This window comes from Molossus molossus, unplaced genomic scaffold (assembly GCF_014108415.1).
Source record: "Molossus molossus isolate mMolMol1 unplaced genomic scaffold, mMolMol1.p scaffold_m16_p_20, whole genome shotgun sequence".
Lineage (NCBI taxonomy): Eukaryota > Metazoa > Chordata > Mammalia > Chiroptera > Molossidae > Molossus > Molossus molossus.
The window spans coordinates 9,870,067-9,888,344 of NW_023425356.1; the positions used below are offsets into that span (position 1 = coordinate 9,870,067).

The 18,278-nt window shown below is 39.7% G+C and overlaps 1 protein-coding gene across 1 annotated transcript in view; it reads left to right on the forward strand.

The window, feature by feature from the left end:
* Window positions 1-18,278, forward strand: part of GNAI3 (G protein subunit alpha i3) — a 47,749-nt gene that overhangs the window by 15,551 nt on the left and 13,920 nt on the right. The window contains exons 2-5 of the mRNA XM_036273697.1: window positions 9,763-9,805; window positions 9,922-10,063; window positions 14,704-14,861; window positions 16,603-16,731. Coding sequence (XP_036129590.1) covers window positions 9,763-9,805; window positions 9,922-10,063; window positions 14,704-14,861; window positions 16,603-16,731 — 472 coding nt within the window. The remainder of the gene's footprint in view (window positions 1-9,762; window positions 9,806-9,921; window positions 10,064-14,703; window positions 14,862-16,602; window positions 16,732-18,278) is intronic.

Consider the following 18,278-nt stretch of genomic DNA (forward strand, 5'->3'; position numbering starts at 1 on the left):
TAAAAATAGCAGAGGAATGTAAGTCTTCTGTTTCTGTTAACTGCCCACATTGAAAATTCCACCCATTGCAATTGGCATTTGCAAAATATGATTAGGTAACCACTGAATCTCATGGAAACTCGAGCCATTCATCATTCCCGCAGTTATCATGTGCCTACCTGTCCTAGATTGTGGCTAGATGCAGGGGGTGGAGGGGAGGGACACACAAAAAGAAGGTACTGTTTTGTGCTTTTGAAGAGTGTGCTTTTGAGCATAGGACTACTGGAGATCTAAACAAGTACAAACCCAATTAATCACAATAATTTAACCAAGTATTAGTGTGATGGTGTTTGACGCTCGCCTGTAGGATCAGGTTGAGTCTGATCAGAGTGCTCTTGAGGGAGGAGTACACAGATGTGGAACGGTTTTCAGGTGGTACCAAAAAGAGTTTCATTGACATTTTAATCAAGACCAAGAAAACCAATTAGCAGCTTAAGAAAAGTGAGGAGATTAGGAGCTGGGAAGATAGTCAAATAATTTTTATAAAGTAGCCAGAGTTGGCTAGAGATAAAAATAAGGTGAGCTGACTGGGAGGGACAGTTTTAGAACTTAATTTTGGAAATTAACCTCTGGGACGGATGTTGAAAGGCAATGAATAATCTACGCCAGCCACCAGAGTGGGAGTAGCAATGTGCAGAGGGAATGGTGAAGGCTTCAGCAAAGAGTTGAAGTTTGAACTGAATGGGATTTTCAAGGAGGTTTATATGTAGACGCTGGGCATGTTTGGAGGGACAGTGGACTGGATGGAAAAAAATCATTCTTGTATTTTAGGCTAAGGAAACTTGCTAATTTCACACAAGAAGTAGTTTCTAACTTTTCCCACGAGACCATAAATTTGTAAGCTTATCTGTATTTGAAGTCTCTGCCTAGCAGTTTCTGACATACACAAAAAAAATGTTTGTGAAAAAAAGACTGAGGAACAATTTTATTTTATTTTTTTATCCTCACCCGAGGACATTTTTGCATTATCTTTAGATAGAGCCAGAGGGAAAGAGGGAGGAAGAGAGAGAGAGAGAGAAACATCAACATGAGAGAGACACATTGAGTGGTTGCCACCCACACAACCCCAACTGGGGCCAGGGACACACTGCAACCGAGGTACGTGCCCTTAGTGGGAACCGAACGCGGGTCTCTCTGGTCCGCGGCTGATGCTGTAGCTGCTGAGCCAAACTGGCCAGGGCTTAAATGCTGTTTTGAAGTGCCTGAGTTGTAAATGAAAGGTGAGGATAAGTTAGAAAGAAAAATCAAATTTATTTGCTGGTCAAGTTTTCAAACTGCTGTGGGACAGAAGTCTACCCTATTCTATATTCCCATATGTCTGATAATGTGGTCCTGTAGAGAGACCCAGAGAGTGTCTTGGTCTAGCATGGGCTAATTAACCACACATAGTGCCCTGTCAGGACTTAACTCTGCAGACCTCCAGAAAAGGGGCAGTGCTCTAATTATAATTCTGGGCTTTTAGAAACTTCAAAAGTTCTCCTCAGAAACAAATATTTAAAAGGAAGAGGAGAAGAAGATGTTTCAGGTGTCACTGGAATAACCATTGGTACATAAGGCTGTGGCACAAGGAGGAAACACAAGGAAGAGCTGGAGAGGTTACCTATAGGTGAGAAGTGTGGGAGAGGAGGTAGTACACAGGCTTGTCTAGAACTGAAAATATATTTAAGGAAGAGAGGGGTTTTTTGTTGTTGTTGTTGTTCCTCTGGGTGGAGTGGAAAAAATGACTCATGCTTTGACATAGTTTGCTGTCATTTTTAGGTTATAAGTTGCTCTTTAAGAGTGTGAATCCAGATTCCATCTAGGGTTTGATTATTGGGAAACAGCTGCTACTGGGATTTTGAACCAATATCAATGTCCAAGGAGAATTTATTAAATTACATTCTTTGGGCCCTAACATTATGTGGTGATATTCTGACAGTGAAAACAGCATTCATAATAAAGCTGGTTAATATTTATCGAATATCTGTCGAGTATCAGGCACTGTTCTACGCATCTTCGGTTGACAATTTAACATCAAGTAAGTAAATCTTACTCCTGAAGGCACAGAGGTGTAAAGGAACAGAATATACTCATGTACTTTCTGTGGACTAGCTTTAAGTTTTCTTTAAAAAAATTTTTTTTTCTTTATTGTTTTTTGTTTTTTTTTTTGAGAGAGAGGACGAGGAGGGAGAGAGAGATAGAAAGATCGATGAGAGAGAACATCAGTTGGCCGCCTCCTGCATGCCCCCTACTGGGAATTTGCCCCACAACCTGGGCATGTACCTTGACCGGGAATTGAACCAGCGACCTCTTGGTGCAGGGGTCGACGTTCAACCACTGAGCCACACCAGCCAGGCAAGTTTTCTTTTAGTCAAAATGAAAGAGGCAAAAAGAGAAGGCATCAGATAACACTGTTTTCTAGGATCAGCCATCTTTCAGGGTTAATTTTCAAAATCAGTGTGTATGTGAGCTGAACATGTTTACTTTTGTGTTAATGATTTATTTATGCTAGTAATTTATTTATGTTAGTAATTTAAAAAAAAAATCTTGCAAAGAAAGCATGTCTCATTTTTCATCACCATAATGTAGTATGTGTTGTGGGAAGAAATGGGGCAGGGTGTGCAATGTGGTGCCTGCTCTTAAGGAACTCCTTAAAAATAAAATTTAGGCGGTATTTGGGTAAATATAATGATTCTAGAATACAGTATGTGCTGGTAAGTGGTCTTTCATCAGTGTTGGTGATTATGCTAACCTGTACACACACTTCTTCTGTTTGATTGTTTCTAAGATGATTTTCTAAATTAATTCTACCTCTTTATTTGCTGCAGATTGCCTTACTGCTTGCTTCTTTTTTCTTTTTTTAATCCTTACCCGAGGACATTTTTCCTTTTTTTTGTTTTGTTCAGACAGAGTGGGAGGGAGAGAGAGGAAGAGAGAAAGAGAGAAACATCCATGTGAAAGGGACACATCGAGTGGCTGCCACCCACACTACCAACCAGGGTCAGGGACAAACTGCAACCAAGGTACATGCCCTTAGCAGGAACCGAACCCGGGTCTCTCTGGACCGCAGGCCAATGCTCTAACTGCTGAGTCAAACCAGCGAGGGCTCTTTGATGTTTCTTATCTCTCTCTCCCTCTCCCTTCCTCTCTCTCTAAAAATAAAGAAAAAAATTTTTTTTGATTTTTAGAGAGAGAAAGGGATGGGGGGGGGGAGGGCATAGACATTAGTCAGCTGCCTCCTGCATACCCCTTACTGGGAATTGAGCCTGCAACTTGGGCATGTGCCCTGACCAGGAATCCAACCAGCAACCTTTAGGTGCACTGGACCGACGCTCAACCAACTGAGCCACACTGGCCAGGGTGCCTTGCTTCTTGTATTGAGAGTGAGACCATCTAACTTAGCTTCTTTTGCCCTTTTTCTTTAAAAAAATCTCTGTAGCTTTACCTCTTATTCTTTCTTCCTATTGATACAGGACATTTAGCTATATATTGTTTTAAGGATAAATCTTCTAAATCGAACTGATCTCATTCCCTCCTGTCTCTGGGACCTTTCAGACTTTTCTCTCCTATATACCCTACCCCCTGCCCAATTCCATTCTTCCGTCTATGGCATGGGTGGGAAATGTCTGGCCTTCAAGCTGTATGTGGCCCAAAATCAGTACCAGCTAACATCACATGCTTCATCAAGTTAACCTGACCAAATACAGCAGGCTAATTTTTTTATGTTTTTATTTTTATTGCTTATTAGAGAGAGGGAGAGAGAGATTGAAACATCAATGACAGAGGAACACCTATCAGGTGCTTCCTGCATGCCTCCTACTGAGGATAGAGCCTGCAGCCTGGGCTTGTGCCCTGACCAGGAATTGGACCAGTGACCTCTTGATGCATGGGTAGGCACTCAGCCACTGAGCCACACCAGCTGGGCAGCAGGCTAATTTTTAAGTTGATAATTTTGTATGGCCGGCAAATGATGTTATAAATATCTAAATGGCCCTTGGCAGAAAAAAGGTTCCCCACCCCAGTCTACGGAGTCCTCTTCAGTTCTCTCCAAGCCATAGGTTCTGTCTTTGCACTCCCTTTGCATCAGTCCCATTCTTTATATCCTTATGATTACTACCCTGGTAGATTGAAGATGGGCAGATGAATCTCCCCTTAAAACTTGTGATGAATTTTGAAGGAAGGTAGGTAAACTAGATGTAGATAAAATAAGGAAGTTCCACACACCATGTATGTATTGGGAGAGGGAGGTGAGACATGGAAGCAACGTGGGGAAAACCTGGGAGTGAGATATTAGAGGAGGAACTCACTATTGAAGCAGTAGAGCACAGAGGAATGAGGTAAAAATGAAGAGTTCAGAACTAATAAGAAAGGGTTATAGAAAATGTTAGAATTTGGATAATTATTATGTAAACTGGTGCTTTTTAAATACTGCCATTTGGAAATGAGAAGGAAAGGGGAGGTTTGAGCTAGAAGTTTGAGAAAATTACAGCAGCAGTATACAATAGGTACAATGTCAGGCTTAGACGTCTGAGGAGTTAGAAAGGATTAATTTGAGAAATGCATAAGGAGAGAGATTTTATTACAGCTTGATGTAAGGAGAGAAGAGTGAGTGGGTTCCAGGTGACTCTTAGATTTCGTGCTTGGAAGAAAGGTAAGATAGTGGCACTTTTCATGGTGATCTAGAAGCTGAATGGGTCCAAGACTTTTGGTAGAAAGTACATGAGTCTTTATTTGTATAAAATGCCCTGGAATAGCCACTGAAATCCTACTCTACTCTGTGGTCAGTAAGAGGTGCCTTCTTTTAAGAGATGGAACTGGGTACCTAATAAAAGCTTGGGTGAAAAAATACACACACACACACACACACACACACACAAGTATGTAGTGTCATAATGAAGAGAGACCAACTGACATTTTATCAGGAAGCTGTGGGAAAACTGGTAGGGCAACATAGTTACATATATTAATCAGCACCTTCATAGGATAGAACTTAATGAGATGGATAGAAATATACTCTGAGATTAATAGAGTTATTGATTATTTCACTCAAAATAATCCAACATACATGGTAGAAATGCTGTTTTTAACATATAAAGGAATGTTGCAGCTTAATTCATTAATCTCTACTTTTCCTAGTTAATTTAGTTGCTGTTGAAAACACGGGATAATTTGGTAATTCTCTTTTAAACTATTTACAATATAATGGGTATACTTTTGTATTCTCTTTCCCAGACTTGAAATAGAATCATTAGCATTTTTTTAAAGATATGCATGGGAGAAATCACTTCTTTCTAACAGTGTCATTAGAAAGTTCTCTGTGTTCTACGTGAATATTAACTATTTTAGTGCTACCCCTGATCATTGATTAGGTGATAAGAACAGAGATCAATGTCACATGTAAATGTCCCTTTTGATTCTGTAAGAATGTAGATGTCTGGAATGTTTAAGTTATTTGAATTTTATTTTAACTAACATCTTTGGTTGATAGAGTTGAGAAATATTTAGTAAAGGATCATGCGTATTAAACATTAATCATTTGTCTGTTCAGCAATATTTATTTGCATAACTAATTTATGTCAGGTCCTGTTTTAGGCCCTGGGATTACAGGGACGCATAAACCTTTGTGGAGCTTATATTTTAAGGGAGAAGACAGGAAAAGAACAAATATGAATTGTGAAGAAGTGACAAGTGCTTTGAAGAAAATAGAGTGACGGGAGAGAGGGTGTTGGGGTGGGGCTTTTTAGGTAGATTAGTCAGGGAAGGCTGTTCTAAAGGAAGAACATTTTGTAAAAACTTCAAGCATAAGGAATAGTGAATGCAAAAACCATGAGTCAGGATCAAGCTCATTGAGAACCAGTTTGGTATGTTTGGGGGAAAAGCAAGAAAGCTGGTCTGATGAGCAGAGAGAACAAAATGGAGAATGATGGGAGTTGAGGGTGAAGAGGTAGGTAGGGGCCAGAGCACAGTGGGCCTTCCTGCTCACAGATTTTTCGAGTATATTTGGAAGCCATAGGAAAAGTTGGGAGCAGAGTTGTGACACAATCTGATTTACATTTTACAAACTTCATTCCTGCTACTGAGTGGAACACTGACCACGGAAAGGCAGGGTCTGAAGCATTGGAGCATTTAGGAAGCTTTTGCAGTAATAGCCTGTGGTTTCCGTTGTGCTCATAACGATCCATTGTGGTGCAAGAAGAGCCTGTTAGAATTATATATTTATTTCTTTATTTAAACAAATGTTCCTCTCCTGGCTGGTGTGCTCAGTGGTTAGAGCACAAACCACCAAAGGGCTGATTGCAGGTTTGATTCCCGGTCAAAGGCATGTACCTGGGTTATGGGTTTGATCCCTGGTCCCATTTGGGATGCATGCAAGAGGCAACCCATCCATGTATCTCACATCGATGTTTCTCTCTCCCTCCCTCCCTCCCTCTCTCTCTCTGCCTACCCCTCCCTCCTTTCCACTTGCTCTAAAAAATGAATGAAAAAAATAATTTCAGGTGAGGATTAACAAATAAAAAAAATTTTTTTATTAAACTTTCCAAATATTTAATATACATATTGGTTCTGGCATCCACATTTCATCTGTATGTTAGTTATATGTCATTTACTATTTTTAGTTTGAGCAACTGAGTCAGTGCTGATGTCATTTACTGAGATGACGATACAGGGTAGAGCAGGTTGGTAGGAAGATGGGGAAGCAGTAACTCAGTTTTGGGCATTTTAAGTTTGAGATGTCTAATAGAAATCTAATGAGATAGATATATCAGGTAGGTGGCTTAGATAGATGAGTCTGGAGCGAAGATTAGAGATGTAAATTTGGAAATCACTAGCATAGAGGCAATATACAATAACTTTGGAGCCAAACTGAATGCAAAATTTTAGCTCTGTCATTTACTGACTGTGATTGTGGACGAATTAATTTGACATCTCTCTGCTTTATTTACCTCATCTATAAACTGAGGATAATAATAGTATCTATCACACAGGGTTATGGTGAGGATTAACTGGGTTAATGCAAGCAAAGTACTTAGAACACTGTCTGACACTCAATACTCACTAGATGTTAACTATTATGATCAGTTTGTGAATTGTGTTTAAAACCACTAGTTTAGATGAGATGATCTAGAGAATGAATGTGGATAGAGAAAAGGGCCAAGGAAATAATAGCAACTTTAAAATTCAGAGACAGGAGGGAGGAGACTGAGAAGGAATTGAGTAGGAGTCAAACTAGGAGGTTGTGGGTTCTGGAAGCCTGCCTAGTGAAGAAAATATTTCAAGGGGAGAAGTTACCAACTTGGACATATTCTGCTTAAGAGATTAAGATGAGGACTGCCCTGGCCGGTTTGGCTCAGCGGTTAGAGCGTCGGCCTGCGGTCCTGAGAGACCCGGGTTCGGTTCCCGCTAAGGGCACGTACCTCGGTTGCAGTTTGTCCCCGGCCCTGGTCGGTTGTGCGGGTGGCAGCCATTCGATGTGTTCCTTTCACATCGATGTTTCTCTCTCTCTCTCTGTTCCTCTCTCTCCCTCCCACTCTACCTGAACAAAAAATGGAAAAATGTCCTCGGGTGAGGATAAAAAAAAAAGATGAGGACTGAGAATTGACCATTGGGTTTATTAGGGTGAATGTTGTTGGAGACCTTGAGCTGTGGTTTCAGTAGAATGGTGAGTATGAACACCTGACTGGAGTGGGTAAAGTAGAGAATTGGAGGCACAGAACTGGAGAGCATGAGTATAGACAACTCAGGCATTTTGATATAAAGAGGAAGAGAGCCCTGGCTGGTGTGGCTCAGTTGACTGAGCATCGTCCCATGAATTGAGAGGTTGTTGGTTTGATTCCTGGTCAGGGCACATGCCTGGGTTTCAGGCTCGATCTCCGGTAGGAAGAGAAAGGAGTGGTAGCTAGAGGAAGATATCTGGAATCAGGGAAGATAGGAGTAGGGTGTTGTTGATTTTAAGATGGAAAGTAAGTTTGTGTACTGATGAGAGTGGCCCAGTGGAAGAGAAAACTCAATTATATTTGAGTGACATGGAATGATTGTAGCAACCAAACCTTGAGTAGATAAAATGAGATGGGTAAGTGCATAGTTGAAGAGATTAGTCTTAGACATTGGCAGAGACAGTTCATCCATTGATGAAGGTAAAGAATATTCATGGAGGTACAGGTAGATTGGTGGATTTGGTTATGATAAAATGAGGGTTTTTTTTATTGCTTTAATTTTTTCAATAAAAGAGAGGCAGGTTAGTCCTGGCCGGTTTTGTTCAGTTGTTAGACCAAAGGGTTGCGAGTTTGATTGTGGTCAAGGGCACGTACCTCAGTTGAGGTTCGGTCCCCGGCCCTGGTCGGTGGTCTGGGTCCTGTGGGAGGCAACCTGTCGATGTGTTTCTCTCACATCAGTGTTTCTTTCTCTCTTTCTCTTTCTCTTTCTCTTTCTCTTTCTCTTTCTCTTTCTCTTTCTCTTTCTCTTTCTCTTTCTCTTTCTCTTTCTCTTTCTCTTTCTCTTTCTCTTTCTCTTTCTCTTTCTCTCTCCCTCCCACAGGAAAAATATCCTCAGGTGAGGGTTAAAAAAAAGAGATTGAGGCAGGTTTATCACCTGAGAGTCAGAAGTGGGAAGAGGTTTGTAAGGATTGAGAGAGAGGAAGTAGTGTGAAGCAGGCATCTTGGAAGGTGGAAGAATGAATTGGCTAGGGAAATGCAGGTGGAATGTCAAGGATTTCAGAGGGCCCATCTGACACTGATCATTAAAGTAGTTCTAACTGGATGAGGAGGGAACTGTGGTGGAGGGTGAGGGTGGTATAGAGTAAAAAAGGGCTGGGGACAGTGCCTCCTCTGCTTCTATTTGTTGTTAATCAGAGAGAGAGAGAGAGAGAGAGAGAGAGAGAGAGAGAGAGAGAGAGAGAGAGAGAGAGAGAGAAAGAGAAACATCAGTGCAAGAAAGACACATCACACATCAATTAGTTGCCTTCTGCATGAACCTGACTGGAGCCAGGATCGAACCTACAATCCTTCGGTCTGTGGACTACTGCTTCTATTTTTTTTTTTTTAATCCTCACCCGAGGACATTTTTCCTTTTTTGTTCAGGTAGAGTGGGAGGGAGAGAGAGGAACAGAGAGAGAGAGAGAGAAACACCGATGTGAAAGGGACACATCAAGTGGCTGCCACCCGCATGACCAACCAGGGCCGGGGACAAACTGCAACCGAGGTAAGTGCCCTTAGTGGGAACCGAACCCGGGCCTCTCGGGACTGCAGGTCGACGCTCTAACCGCTGAGCCAAACTGGCCAGGGCTATTGCTTCTATTTTGAACTCTTCAGTCCTGTGGCTGAGAGGATTGCTCTTGGAACATTGTTCAGGTCCCTGGGTGTTGACAGGGGAATTAATCAAAGTGAATAGGCCCAAAATGAATCATTTCATTTTTGCCTGTGTTCAGTGTCTATATCCTGTTTCTTGTAGAGGATGAGTTCCTACAGGTCTTGGCTCATCTTGAGAATGTCTGCTTTACACAAGTGGTATATAGATTTTTGGTTGCTGAGTTATGTAAAGAAAGTTAAAAAAAGTTAAAAAAAAAACAACAGAAAACAAAACTCTAATGGAGAAGTTCATTGGTTTTTCCTGATAGATAGAAAGCCTCACCAAAGTTTTCCCTAGGACCTGTGGTTTCCATTAATCCATGAATTATCATTCATGTTGAGTTCATGCTTTTGTGTTTGAATCCAGATGAATTCAAAGTCTGGTTTTATTTTCTTTCAGGTGCTGGAGAATCTGGTAAAAGCACCATCGTGAAACAGATGAAGTAAGTTGAGACATGGCCTTTTGTAAGGCTGCATTTCCTCATAACACATGCAAAATCCATGTTATCTTTTCATTTTAGGTCTATGGTAATGATTTGTGGTTTTCTTCTTTTCAAAGAATCATTCATGAAGATGGTTATTCAGAGGAAGAATGTAAACAGTATAAAGTGGTTGTCTACAGCAACACGATACAGTCCATTATTGCGATCATAAGAGCCATGGGACGTCTAAAGATTGACTTTGGGGAAGCTGCCAGAGCAGTAAGTGTTTCTCATTTCCTCTTCACTTGCTCTTTTTCAGTAGGTGCAGTGAAGCAAAATTTGCTTCGTGTTTTAGGGAAATGAATTTAAGCAACTAGATAAGATGTAGCAAAGTAATATGTGCTCATTTGAGAAGTGTTAGCAATCTGTTTAGGACATATTAGATTACCACACAAAGAAGAATCTAGGAAATGAGTTCTTTGGATATACTAGAGGTTTCTGGAATAATTTTTATTCACCCACTTCTTTTACATCACTGTTTATTATTGTATAGTAGCAAGTGATAGTAAATTGATATGATCTAAAAGAGGTTGCCATGATATGTAGCTCTGCTTTCTACAGGTAGATTAAAGGCAAATTTCAGTTTCCAAGAATATACTTGGTAAGGACATGAACACCAAGTCTAAATTTTGGAGGCCATTTTCAGGTATACAAGAAGACTGTATCCCTTTACTACATTGAACTGTAGGCTGTAGAACTGGATTCTACCATGTCCTAGTATAATTCTTGTGCATGGCAGATAGTCAGAAGTTATGTTGATTCATTATAATACTTAGTGGGCTCTGAAGATTGTGTTTGTAAATTAGGATGTTTGATACAGTGTGGAAAGGGCCAAAGAGGGCATGGGATCTTTTATATCATAGTCAGCTAAATTCCCAGAGAAAGCTATGAATATATAAAATGATGTTCTAGCCCTGGCCAGTTTGGCTCAGCGGTTAGAGCGTCTGCCTGCGGTCCAGAGAGACCCGGGTTCGGTTCCCGCTAAGGGCATGTACCTTGGTTGCAGTTTGTCCCCGGCCCTGGTTGGTCGTGCGGGTGGCAGCCGCTCGATGTGTCCCTTTCACATCGATGTTTCCCTCTCTCTCTCTCTCTCTCTCTCTCTCCCCTTCTCTCTCTGCCTCCCACTCTATCTGTACAAAAAATGGAAAAATGTCCTCGGGTGAGGATAAAAAATAAAATAAAATAAAATGATGTTCTAGAACTAAGGTAGTCATCAGCTGTGTTCAGAGTGTCATACTTAGCTACTATGGGCAATAAAAGGAAGTAACTTGGGGAGGCTTTCTGAAAAGGCAAAGCCTATATGTTAGTGAAGTATCTTAGGGACTCTTCTAAGCAACTCTCAACTCATTAAATGCAAATTAATATTGATAAGCGGGGAAATCGTTGAAGGGAAAAATAATACAAGAGTGGCTATAATTGGATGATATTGGACTAGGAGGTCTTAGAAGTGGCATAAGGGAAGAGAGGAGCTAGAGGAAGGATTGTAAAATGATGTAGAGAAGATAGCAAAAGAAGAAGGAAAGAGGAAATGTATGAGGCATGACTCTTGAGGTTTTTGTAAAAAGGGGCTACATCACAGAAATTAGAGACTTTATTTCCTTGACTCCGAGCAAGGAAAATGTGATAACTAAGGCAGGAATAAGTACTTTATTTTTGTCTTAATTCTTTCTATTCTCTCACCTTCTGATTTTCTTTTCTTTCCAGTTTTTTACTCTTTCTACCAGCTCTCTCTTGTGTTTATTTTCTCCCTCTCTTTTCTCATCTCCTAACTGCTTATTCTCTGTTGTGCAGGGTGGGGCAAAAGTAGGTTTACAGTAATGAGTACACAAAACTGTTTATTCTTATATTATTATTTATTAATTATTGTATTATTTTTCATATGAACTATAAATCTACTTTTACCCCACCCTGTATTTATAGTGTCCAGTAACTGGTCAGTAATACTGTGTTTATTCTCTCCCCTCTCTTTGTTGGCTTTTTCTTCATTTCAGTTATTTACCATTTCTCTTAGTTTCTTCTTTTTTTATTTTTCACTCTTTGTTCTCCTTTATAACTCTTGATCATCCCTCCTTTCATTTCTTTCCATTATAAAATTAATTGTTATTAATCTTTGGGTCCTGACACTCCTTTGTCACCAGATGCAAGTGGACATTTTCTGTCCTGGTCAGTTTGGGTGCTGTAACAAAATATCATAGCTTATAACCAACAGAATATTTCTCACACATTCGGAGGCTGGCAGTCCAAGATCAGGCTGCCAGCATGGTCGGACAATAGGCTCTTCCAGGTTGCAGACATCTTTGTGTCCTCACATGGTAGAAGAAGAAGAGATCTCTCTGGGGTCTCTTTTATAAAGGCATTTATCTCATTCATTAGGGCTCCATCCTCATGACCTAAGCACCACCACCCAAAAGCGCCATCCCCTAATACCATCACATTGGGCATTAGGATTTGGGCCTGGGGTTGGATGGGGGAGAGGGACATGAACCTTTAGACCATATCATCCCTTCTTTCATTTCTTTAGTTTATCAAATCAGCATCATTAATCTTTGGATCCTAACACTTCTGTGTCACCAGATAAATAGTTGACGTCATTAATTCCTCTCAGGCCTCCTGAATCATCTAGCTTTCCAGCATCCACCCGTCCTAATCTGCAATTCAATATAATTTTTTGAAGTTTCTCTCTTTTTTCTATGTGTAATAATTTGTATTTATAGTTCCTCTATTATCCTCCTCTAGTAATTTATGGTAGGTTAAAGGGAAAATGGGAAAGGCTAGAGCTGGATGTGGGACAGGTTGCTTTTTCATGTCTGCTTAGGGTGAAGGTATGAAGTTCATTGCAGAGAGGGGCCTCTTTTTTTTTGGAGGGGGGGTATGTGCCCCTAGCAGGAACCGAACCCGGGACTCTCTGGTCCGCAGGCTGACACTCCAACCACTGAGCCAAACCAGCCAGGGCAAGAGAGAGCCCTCTTTATAGGCCTTTATAAGGAAGGTTTAGTGTGAGGAAGCAAGATTGGTTAGTGGAAGAGATTGGTAAGTGTTAAAGAGAAAATGTTTCCTCCTAAAACAGTGTTTACAAAGTCAGGACAGCAAAATTATGTAGCAATAGTGCTCTCTTTATTTTGAAGTTTCTATTAGAATCACGGTATTATATTAAAAAGTAGCACTTACTGAGTTTTTATTAATATCTGCGTGAGTCTAAATCAAATTTCAGAACCAAGGGACTTACAAAGTCTTCAGATATTAAATAAAGCACTATACCATCTACACAGAAGGGCCTGCTCACTGCTGAGTACTTGCCAATTTATGTAATTTTTCAGCTTTTCTCTTTCATTCCTTTATGTTAAATATCTCTGAAAAGAGAGGGAGAGAATGCAGATGTTAGATAAAGTTTCTTAGAGAGGGTTGGGCCTTACAAAATACAATAAAGAATATAGTAAAGGATCTTAAAGGAGGAATATTACTTGTCAAATGCCATAAGGCCGAAGACCCTGAGTTTGGCAGAATTAATTGCACCCTGGTTAGTTTTGTTTTGCTTTGTGTAGATGGATACACAAGTCTCAGGAGGTTTTGGCAGTGATTGCACCTATGCTCGGAAATGCTCTTTGCAGGCCACTGTGATACAATTGATTTCTCCCTTTCCCCCTTCACTTTTTTTTTTTTTTTTTATCCTCACCCGAGGATATTTTTCCATTTTTTGTACAGATAGAGTGGGAGGGAGAGAGAGGAAGGGAGAGAGAGAGAGAGAAACATTGACGTGAAGGGACACATCGAGTGGCTGCCACCCGCACGACCAACCAGGGCCGGGGACAAACTGCAACCGAAGTACGTGCCCTTAGCGGGAACCGAACCCGGGTCTCTCCGGACCGCAGGCCGATGCTCTAACCGCTGAGCCAAACTGGCCAGGGCCCTTTACTTTTTCTTTACCCAAAATATGCTTTTTTATATCTGCATTTGTATAGTCATTTGGAAATCTCCTGAGGCAGGTATTAGATTTGAGTGGGGAATCATCCCATGAGACTGACAGTTCGGGCTGAGAAGAAGAAAGCAAAACAGTTAACAGTTCTGATAGCCCATCTCGGTACTCTTCCCCCTCCCATAGTTTAGGTTTAAAAATTGGAACCACTTATAAAGCTATGTCTGTGACTCATGAAGTTTTGATCAAATCTCTCTTCGTAACTCTCTTTTCCTCCTGCCGCCTTTTTCCCCTATTTTATTAAGAGGGTTATTATTCCTCTGGGAAAATCTAAAGACTGAATTTTCTCTGAGGGATTTATTTCCCCAACTAGGCTTCCAGACTTCTAATATGCTTCAGTCTCCACTTCCTCCTGTTCCTCTGTCTGACCTGAAGGGGAAAGATGAGAACACTTTTCCTGAAACTTGTTTTGCTCCCTTTGACAAGTGTAGACTTCACCTCTTACCTGCTAGTCTTCATTTCTATTTTTATTGGAGACTTTCTTGAACAGAAAGCAAATGACTTACATGTATCTTCTTGAACAGAAAGCAAATGACTTACATGTATCTGTCTCACGGGCCAGTTTTTTTCTGTCAAAATTTCCAAGTGACCAGGATGGAGATTTGTAGGTCAGTTAGAAGAGGTCTTTGCAGGGGATGGTGGTCTGTGGAGAAGTGATAGGAAGGGGTAGAGGGAGCGAAACCATTCCTCGGCTCAGCACTTCTAACTATAGTGGAGAAGGGGTGAGACTTCATTGTGATTTCTCTGACTTCTCTGCCAGCAAAGATCTCTTTAATGCCTCTTTAAAAATAATGACATATTGTGTGTGTGCGCGTGTAAGTGTGTAAGTAAGAGACTTTTGTCAAGTCTTTAAGAACTAGAGAGTCATCTGTCTCTCTCTCTTCAGGATGATGCCCGGCAGTTATTCGTCTTAGCTGGCAGTGCTGAGGAAGGAGTCATGACCCCAGAACTGGCAGGAGTGATTAGACGGCTATGGAGAGATGGTGGCGTGCAGGCTTGCTTCTGCAGGTCCAGGGAGTACCAGCTCAATGATTCTGCTTCATAGTAAGTAATTTTCCTCCATGAAACTCACAGAAAGTAACTTGGTGACTCTAGAGAAAGTTCATTGCCCATTCTTGAGAAAAGGAGGAGCAGACAGTCTTGATTGTTTCACTTTAGTTGTAGAGCCCTTGGTCATTTTGTATGACTTGGAGAAAAATGTTTCCTCGTGGAATGTAAGTGGGAAACTTGGCACCACGAAAGTAGCTCTATGGTAGTTTATAATCAGCAAATGAAATTGATGAGACATCTCTTGCAGCTGGGTTCTGGTTCTCTTCCAGCTCAGTAAGTTCACTCTGTCTGCATCAGGGCTTTGCATTAATTGCCAGCTAATGAGGTAATTTAGAATTGTGACATCCCTTTTCATGCATCTAACTCTGTATCTGAGTTGCACTATGGATTTCTCTTGTACTAGTCACCACTTATAAATCTTTTGCCAGATCACAATAGCAGACTTGATATAGAAAGAATGTTGAGTCTTGGAATGAAGTTGAAGCATCTGCTTTTCAAAAAAAATTCTCTTGGGTGTTATGTAGTTTCAGAAAATTTGTAATTAATACTTCTGTTAAGCTATAACATGCTATCCTGTTTTGCTTCTTTTACAACATGTTTACTTATAAGATCTATATTCAGAATGTTTTTTAACATGCATTTGGGGGGCTTGGTGAGTTCTTCTTACTCGTATTCATTTCTTTACTAAATGAAGAAACTTTTAAACATCAAGATAATTTCTCCAGTATTATATTTTCCTACTTTCCCCATCCTCATTCTAGCTTAAATTGTTATAAGAAGAAAGTAAATTATATTTGAAAACTTGCTTATTTTTTATGAGAAAATCTGATTTGAGAAGCATTTCTGGATTCTTTCCTATCTTTTAATAATATATTAAAATTGTATATATTGGTAGTTTAAATAATCCTCCCAGTAGTCATCAAAGCTAGATTGTAATTGTTTTTGTTTTTTTTTCCCATCATACATTCAGTAAACTCTTTATCCTCCAACTACACCTAAAGGCATGTGATTTATAGATTTTTTTTTTTTCATAATTGTAGATCTAAGTTCAACTGATTCCTTATGAATGATTTATTACAATGGTGCCACCTGTTCTTCACTTGTCTGGCCAAAAATCTTTAGAAGCCCTGAAATAGTAAAGAATTTATTTAGCTTTGAAGCAGTCTTTTAATTATATTACTGACAAATTTCTTTGAAGGTATTTACAGTTTGTTTTGGCTTACTTTTTTTTTTTTAAAAAAACCACAACTTTGAGTTTCAAAAATAAAAACAGGAAATTCTCATTCTTACTGTGTATAGTTCTCTTTTTAGTAATTCAAACACCATTCTCTAAAATCCTATCAAATGTTTAAACATACAAATGACCATTAACTTTAAATGTTGGAGACTTTTGTGTTTTGATTTTTGTACTGTACAATGCACAGTTGAATTCATATTAAATTTCAGGAGTCTTTATTTAAGAAGAATAACATTTCCATATTTGTTTGTTTTTAATTGGCCTTCACATTTGAATTCTGGCAGAATTAAAACCACTTTTGTGTAGTGTATAGAAAACCTTTGATTGTATGTTCTGTGCTAGGTTCACAATTTCTTCGTATCATTTCTGTGATACTGAAAATCTGATTCTATTCTGCCACTTTAGTTCAGGAATTGCTTTTGGCAAGAAACTAGTCTTTTGACTTACTATACACATGGTTGGCTTCACCAGGTAAAAATAAACGTCTATTTTATTTAGTTATCTAAATGATTTGGATAGAATATCCCAAACCAACTACATTCCAACTCAGCAAGATGTCCTGCGGACAAGAGTGAAGACCACAGGCATTGTGGAAACGCATTTCACCTTCAAAGAGCTTTACTTCAAGTAAGTCATTAGCCTTTTGGTAGGATGTGCCAAACACAAACATCTTTTCTTTAGTTGGTATCTCTTAATCAGGGTAACATGCATTTCTTTTTTCTCCAAGTAGCATAAATGTTTTTGCCCATTTTTGGAGGGACTAAATTCAAATTAAACTGTAACTTAAGTACTAATAAAAGTAGTCGTATGGTTGCCAATGTATTTTATTTTTAATTTAATTCGTTTCAGCAGCTTTTTTGTTGGAACCACCAAAACAGGTTTTGAGTGTTTGTTTGGAAGGGTAACAACAATACTAAAAGGGCAGAAAACCATTTTGGTTTTGTTCCGCCATTTTAACATTAAAGTAGAAATGCTTTTTTCACCAGTGTCCATCCTTCCGGTTGCATATCCCTTTAAATTTAGTGGAGTGGAGCTAATGTAGTCATGACTCTTGGACTGATGTGTGCACAGTATCATGCACAAGTCAGTTTGTAATACAGTGCAGAATGGAAAATCATTCTGGGGATAAAGATATTTTGGGGAGGTATGATATTAAACAGTGGTTGTTTTAGAGAAAATTCTAGTATTTTAATACAAAGGATTTTCTCGTCAGCATTTGTAATTCTAAAACAGGCTTCAGCTTTTTTCTGTGTTATGGTCTATTGTAAATATTGGAACTGTCTTTGATTCCTGTTTTCTGCTTTTGTGACCTTTGAGATTAGAAGTAAACTTTCCCCCTTCAATATATGATGTTCTTTTTAGCTACTTCTTTATGCTTGTATGTAGAAGGTAATAGTAGGCACTGTTGCACATAAATGTAACTTTTAGCTCAGATCTTGTTTTCTTTTCTCTAAAAAAAAATGATTCAGAAGATTTATGAAATCCACACGGTTTAAGTATTACTAGATACCAGTTGAGGTCTTAAGATCTTAACACACCTAGATTTGAAACCTGGAAATACAGGAAATAGCAGTTCAGCTGAATATTTATAGAAGAGTTACTTATCTTGAGAACTGGTGAATTTATTTAACAAGAGTAGCAGAGGCCCTGGCTGGTGTGGCTCGGTGGGTTAGAGTGTCATCCTGTTCACCGGAGGGTTGCAGGTTCAATTCCCAGTCAGGGTACTTGCTCAGGTTGCAGGTTCAGTCTCCGGTTGGGGTGCATTTGGGAGGCAATCGATTGATATTTCTCTCTCTCTCCCTCTCTCTAAAAATCAATAAAAACATATCCTCAGAAGAAGATTTAAAAAATACACAAAAAAGAGTAGCAGAGTCCACTTAAATCACCCATGAAACCATAAGAATGAGTTGTCTCTTTGTGTACTATAAAATTAGTAATCCAGCCTGGCCAGTGTGGCTCAGTGGATTGAGTGTTATCCCATGGACTGAGAGGTCCTGGTTCAATTTCTGCTTAGGTCACATGCCCAGGTTGCAGGCTTGATCCCCAATAGGGGGCGTGCAGGAGGCAGCTGATTAATATTTCTCTCTGACATTGATTTTTCTCTCTCTCTCTTCCTCTGTCTCTAAAAAAAATCAATAAAAAAAGATTAACAATCCATTTATAATTAAATGTCA